The 7231-nt window shown below is 30.6% G+C and overlaps 1 protein-coding gene across 3 annotated transcripts in view; it reads left to right on the plus strand.

Annotated features, from left to right (window-relative positions):
- The window catches only part of LOC141455344 (oxidative stress-induced growth inhibitor 2-like), a 32372-nt gene extending 27127 nt beyond the window's left edge, over nt 1-5245 (plus strand). For 2 of the 3 annotated variants that reach the window (XM_074130308.1, XM_074130309.1), the window contains exons 5-12: nt 429-595; nt 1660-1729; nt 1805-1890; nt 3193-3320; nt 3437-3588; nt 3875-4096; nt 4599-4720; nt 5026-5245. In XM_074130308.1, the coding sequence (XP_073986409.1) occupies nt 429-595; nt 1660-1729; nt 1805-1890; nt 3193-3320; nt 3437-3588; nt 3875-4096; nt 4599-4720; nt 5026-5086 (1008 nt within the window). In that variant the 3' untranslated portion in view covers nt 5087-5245. The remainder of the gene's footprint in view (nt 1-428; nt 596-1659; nt 1730-1804; nt 1891-3192; nt 3321-3436; nt 3589-3874; nt 4097-4598; nt 4721-5025) is intronic. The other variant, XM_074130310.1, reaches the window with a different exon arrangement.
- The last annotated feature ends 1986 nt before the right edge of the window (nt 5246-7231 follow it).

Genomic DNA, 7231 nt, shown 5'->3' on the forward strand with positions numbered 1-7231 from the left:
AAGTAGGCTTCATTCTAGATAATTCCTACCTAAAGATTGGCCTAGGAAGTACCGGGCCAAGAGCAGAGGTCCCGCTGCCTAAGATTTTGGTTGGTTCTTCTTAACAAAACCTACTTGTGATGAAGATCGGAAACTATCAGAACTTTAAATAAGAACAAACAAAATTAAGTGTTAGTATTTAAATTTAGTTGAAAATAAAAATAATTCAGACATTATCACAAAAGTATTTCTTGAAATTTACTACGTCATAAAATACATTGATAAAGATATGGGACAATCATTTTACAGATGTATTGTAATGATTAAAAATTTCTTCAAGTAAATTTTCAAATAAGAATTTACAATTGACGTTGATGAAAGCAACATTTATAAGTATTTGATTGACATTTATCAATTTTGTTTTTTTAATTAAAAAAAAAATGTTTCAGGCAATGGATTCAAATATACTCACATTATCTCTTAGTTCTTGGATGGAACTTCCAGGTATGAGGTTCGAAGAGTGGGAGAAAGAAGCCTATTCTAATAGTAAAGGAAATCGCAGGGTTAGAGTATCGAAAGTAGCCAAATACTATCAAGATTATGTACACAAGCAAAGGTACTTAATATTTAAATTAATTATTAGAAATTAGTAAGATTACGAAAAGTGTCATTATTAAAAAAAATAATGAAATAAGCAATTAAACTTAAATTTGGGATCTCTCTTTCAGGGATTAGGATTCTAATGAATTCCTCGGGAAGGTTATTCCTATTTCCAACTAAGTTTATAATCTATTATTTTTATTTTAATGCTTTATTCTTTTCATAATGTTAAAAAGAATCCTGGTTACACATATTAGACTCACTGCTCGAGAATCCCCAAGTTTTCCTCACAAAATGAGAAAATGAGATGAAATGAAAATTCAGTTTGTATAAAGAGTAACGTTCATTTTTTTATTCATCTATTATTAACGGAAGTAATAAAGATTTTTTCATTATTATTATTATTATTATTTTCAATATATAGCACACCTTTCTATGTAAAGTCTTTCTGAATCTTTGAGTGGACAAATTGTGTGACTCACAAGTTTTAACAAAACGTCTGATAGAGCTACTGTCAATTGAAAAAAGTTATGATCAGAAATTTTTGTTTATATTTTTGACTAAATGTTTTAATGTCAAAATTGCAATAAATTTATGCATTTGCAATCACTTCAAAAATACTTCATTTTAACTAACTCTGCAGTTGTTATTATTATCCTGTCTTTCTCGTAGAAATATAAATAAGAGAAGCGTATTAATATAATTTGGTATGCAAATTAAAGATACTTTTCTCTTTATTATCTTCATCACAATGTAAGAAAATAAAGAGGTGCTCAGTTTTGGGAAACCATTACCTTCTTTGCAAACCTGTGGATGCGAGGGTAGTTACAAGAGTTAGTAAAATTACTCCGAATTTTTCTGTTAGAATTGGTAGCTAGAAATTTCTTTAATGAACTAAAGCCAAATATTGCTTACAAATTTTCTTTAGTTAAAGGTATCATTGGGTGTCAATGTTATTAATTTCAAAATTTATTTAAATAACTAAAATACTATAGCAGAACTTAGATAGTAGGTTGTTAAGTAATCTAACTTTACAATTATGTAATAAAGTACTAAACAATTAAATAACATTTAAATCAGAACAAAATTTTTCAGATTAGCCCGTTATCAAAGGAGAGGTTTGGCCACCTCTGTTACAAGATATGATGAGGTTTGTTATTTTAGAATAATATTGCATGCATTTGAAAGATATATTTTGCACTATATTTTGTTCTCATTTGAACAGGTGATTAATGACTTTTCTGATAAAAAAATTAATTGGAAAATAGAAGTTGAAGATAGTTTTGGAAGAAAACTGTGTTATTATTCAAGGTGAATTTCAAATAATATTTAGTAATTATCCCTTATACAACTGTTCAGCAGGACATTAAAATAATAATATTGTGTTAATTATTACTAAGTATTTACAAAAATAAACAATAAAGATTTGCCAGAGAACGTACACGTTTCCATCTGGTTGCCTTGCAGGACATTTTTATTTTTTTGGAAACCTAAATCTCTCATCTAAAGGTGCTGTGCGTTTCTTTCTAAGCCACCCTAGGCTTGCTTTTCGTCTATAAAGAGATTTTGAAGTTGGTCGATAAATTCATAACATTTTTTCTTCATTATTGAAAACGAGAAACTCTGGTCATCCGTAGATCGCCCTGATCTTAAACCTTACTAATACTAACTTCATTTCATCCCTCTGGATGCGCGAACTACTCGCGATTTAGTAAAATTATTATAATTAGCCAAACATTGCTTACATATTTTCTTCAGTTAAAAGTATCATTGGGTGTCAATGCTACCTCAACATCGAATCTTTCATAACCGTTTGAAAATACCTAAAAGCGGGAATCCATGAAAGAAATTCCGCTATTAGTTTTCGCATTTTGTCTTACCACCCTTTTTTTTTGTAGATATAGCAGATCACTATCTCGTACCAGCCCTTGGTCATAGTCTCATTCAACTAGACATCTCAGATAAATTAGTTTACTCCAGATCTCTTTCATCCTTAGCATTCTTTGGTAATTCTGTTGCAATCTTCACCAGATGCTTTGTTGACTACTAACGACACCTATAATTTATTCTAATTCTGGAGGTAGATCTATATGTTCTCCAACAATTTATCTATAAAATTACTTTTTCCTTATCATATGGCCTTTCAGAAGTTAGAAGACGTAATGCTTTTGTACAACAGAACACTCTACTGGCTTTTATTTCTACTGCAGCGCTCCTTTTTGCTTCATTTCTTCTTCTTACAGTTCGAGAACATTCTTTAGCAAACCAGTCATTTTTTTCTTTGTCCACCTACTTCCTCTTTTGCTACTGAAGTAAATACCTTTTTGAGTTCTTTCCCATCTTTCTTGTACACATATCCTAAAAATCATTTTCTAAATATTTGTTGTTGGAGGATAAAATTTAACTTTCAACAGTAGAGAAACTCCAGTAAGGGAAATCGTCGCAGCTAGATTCGTTCATTCTGAGTAAAAAATTTACTGCAACTATTTCGAAATATTTATATAAAATTTAGATTATCCTTTTAGTAAAGGAAAAATTTTCGAGGTAAATTTGTCACAATAATATTATAAATCCAGTGAGGGAGATAACAAGTCAAAGTTTTTTTGTTACCAGGTGTGTGGTATTAGCGACCGGTACTAACGACTGTCCTAATAGATTAGGTATATCTGGTGAAAACCTTAGTTGGGTTCATCACGATCTTAAGGAATTAGAAAAGGAACTAGTTGAAAATAAAGAAAAAGGTATCAATTCTCTTGATATTTTGGGTGATATCTTAAAAATAATATTAATTCAACAATAAATTTTATTCACCTCTTGCCAGTTATCGTAGATCAGCATTTTCATTAATGTGTTATAGAACCAATGCTTGTTGTCGGAGCCGGCTTAAGTGCATCGGATGCGGTTTTAGCATGCCGGAGAAGTGGTTGTCATGTATACCATGTGTTTAGAAGACCGAACGTTGCTGTAGATAAAATGTTGCCCCCTTCGATGTACCCAGAGTACCACAAGGTAAACTGTCTGAAACAACAAAAATATTGTAAATCATTATCTATTAAAAACTATTAATCCCATAAATAATTGACTTCTGAAATTTGCTTAAATGAATCAAGGATGAAACATCAGTAGTCAAGGAGTTTGTAGTATAGTCTACATAAGTTTTATAATAGAGCAATTCAATGTCAATCACCTTTGAAATTTCACTTTAGAAGTGAATATTTTCAAATAACAAGCTCTGCTTAATTTTTTATAATTATTATTTGTTAATATTTTGTATATATTCTGTGTATTTTATCAGGTTCAAGAAATGATGTTAAATCATCATGAAACATTCCCAGGCTATACAGCATTTCCTGGTTATACTTTACAAGAAATGACTGAGGAATATAATCCAGAAAAAAGAAAATTAGTTAAAATAGAAAGTATTAGCGGCGATAGTGCAGTGTTGGAGGTCTGCTCGGCAGCCATCCTCATCGGTTCTAGGCCTAACCTGGATTTTTTTAAACATAAAGGCATTGGAGTTAGTATCAATTTGTTATTATCATGTTTTATTTAGTAAATATTTGTAATCCGTTCTTCTTAAATGACCATACCGTTCCGGCCTTTACTTTTCCGTGTTTTGTTTCCTTTCTTTTATTTCCATTTGTTCTTTCATTTCTTTTCCATTGTGGAAACTAGAACAACGCTCCACTAATATTTCAATGCAGACAGCATTTTCATATTTCATTCTCAACCTTGCATCGCAGTTTGATTGCATGTCTTTTACAGTGCTCCAGTTACTTCTCTAGCAAATGTTTCTTTCTGATCAAGGTAGGAAATAAAAACAACAAACAAATAAACAAAAACAGAATAATAACTACTTTCTGAAAAAGTGATTTTTTTTTTTTAACTTTTACATAGAAACCAACTAATTTCTTCCTTGCTTTTTTCGTTTGCTAAAAAGCACTTTATGCAAATAAAATTAATAAAAAATCTTTTTTAAATGTAATTTTACCCTACATAATTATTACACTTCATTTTAGGTGTTTGAAGGAGAAATTGATTCTCGTTCGAATCCTATTGACATAGACCCTTTTACTTATGAACTTAGATCTCAACCTTTTATGTATGCCCTTGGCCCCATCACTGGCGATAATCTTGTAAGGTAAGTAACGAAATATCTTATTCTTTTAATTTTAAATAGAATACGTTTTATAGAATTTTATTATCATTTTAGAGTTTAAATATTTTTTTCAAAATAAACTACTCTAGGCAAATTAGCTACGTGTTCCTATTAAGTGCAGTTGACTACTTAAACAGGTCGTGTATGATGCTGCAGAAACAGGGAACATTTGATTATAGACTCTAAAATATCACTATAACGTCATGTTTGCAACCTATCGAGACATTAAAAAAGTTCTTATGTACAAAATACATTAATTTATCGAATCTATTCATTTATTCTTGCAGATATATCTTGGGTGGTGTGACTGCTGTAGCTGCTCATTTAAATACTTCGCTTAATTCATGAATAATGAAGAATGTATTAAAAGAATAAAATAAAAAAGAATATCAAACGCCAAACAAAATATGTAAAGAACTTGCACATCCCTACAAACAGAAATACTTCTAACTGCTTTATACAGAATAAAATGAACTTAAAATATATATTTTATATACATATTGTAAACCATATTATATTTTTTTTGAATATTAATAATTGTTCTTAAAAAAAACCTTTCTTTATTCAAAGTCCTTTTTTACAGTAAAGAAAGTTTATTATCTTATTAAAGAAAGATTGCTAGATTGAATTGCAAAGGGAAGGGATTAGCTCAGCGGACTTACAGGAATTTCTTACTGCTTTCTGCCTAGAGATGGATTGTTGTCTGTAATTGAAAATAACACTTTCTAGACGTCGGTAATGCACTCAAAAGACTCCAGGCGCTAATCATCTCAGATTACGTTTATATGAGAAAAAAAAGTTCAAAGCCTAAGCAAGCATGGCATTGCAATTAATTGCATCTTCTTTAAAGTAATGAAAAATGTAGTAAATGACGTTTATGAAATAATTAAAATGATAAAATTGTTATCCTAGTAGAGAGTAAATATCACTGGTCCAGTGTATAACAATTTCCAACGGAATACGGCCATATTTGGCAGTATCTCATTTGGTTTTTAACATAGAGAAATAGGTTGTCTGGTGATGCAGCGTGGCTAAAAGGTCGACACTCAAATGGCTCTTTGTTATGGACACGGTTTCATTGGTAACATTGAATGCTACTTCTTTTGGGGTTAGTGGAAAGAGATAATAAATATGTGAGTATCTTCGCAAACAGGCTGGGCTCAAGACGTCTGTAGACTGCATTTCCAAATTAGTGGAAGAATGTTGGCCTTGTCCGAAAGAGTGAGTTGAAGGTTCTTTAAATATCCAAACTTGCCGAGTAAGAAAGAAGATAGTGAAGGGATTGGCTATGGTAAGAACCTTAACACCGTATTATGGGCTTTAGCCTGCTGTGGACATCTCGACACTATTTATTATCTAGAAGTGCACATTGACTTCGGACCCACAAATCTCACTTAAAATCTATAATTTTACAAAGAGGTGGTAAAAGGGCTTTGTGGCGTGGACCCTAAGACTCAAGGCTTTCGCTTTGAAAAATGTGTTGTTGACATTCAAACAATTTTTCTTACTACTACCTCAAGTTTTCTTTAATTAAAGAATCTTCCCGGAAAAATGTTTCAGATCAAGTTCATAGATACTGTATTTTGATATAAAAACATGCACTAACTGCTAGGTGCAGTCATCGTTTAAAATAAATTCCAGAAGGGCTTATGGGTGTGAAGAGCATAGAGAGAGCGGTATTACAAAAACTAATAACTGTACTGGAAAGAAATATCAAAATTATTTTAATTTTAGTTAAGAAAACTTTAGAAATTAAGTTTAGAAAACTTGTCCAATTTTTTTTAAAATATTACATTTAACTATTTCAAGCACTTTAGTAACTAATCCTTTTTAATTTAATTTAACTCACCTTATCATTAAATGTAATAAAAATAATTAGCCCTTAGAAATTAGCAAAATATTGGTATCTTCTAAATTTATTAATATTTTACCTCATTGAGGAAGTTTCAAAACAAATTTAATAAGATGGAACTTCATTAGGAGCTCACCTTTTTTTTATCTAATGAAAACACTTACGTAGATATTAGGTTTTTTTTAATATGAGAATTTGTTCTCATAACTTAGCGCCTATCTGGATACTGCTAAACTAATCATTTTAATTTTGTTTTCAACAAATACGAATAGGCGCTATTAGCCGATTTGAGATGCGCAAAATAATCCCAATCAGCAAACCGCAGATTGCACATTAAATACCTGAATTAACAACTTCCAACAACGTGGTTCGTAAATTTGAATATCTGTCAGTGTTACCAAAATTAAATAACTTTTTTTTACAAAAAAAATATCAAAAGTGGCCAATTTTTTCAATCAGAAAGCTATTTATTGTTTGACCCAATATATTAATAAAAATGTTGGCTTTAAAATATAGGGCAATATTATGCCAAATATTCTGTTTGATGATTATGAACATAATGTATATTTCTTTTAATTTATGACATTGTTCTGTGCAAAGACGCAAAGCCGGTGGCACTGAAAAGTCGATTCCCCGCAAAC

Source organism: Rhodnius prolixus, unplaced genomic scaffold (genome assembly GCF_049639745.1).
Source record: "Rhodnius prolixus isolate KJV_2025 unplaced genomic scaffold, Rpr scaffold_4, whole genome shotgun sequence".
NCBI lineage: Eukaryota > Metazoa > Arthropoda > Insecta > Hemiptera > Reduviidae > Rhodnius > Rhodnius prolixus.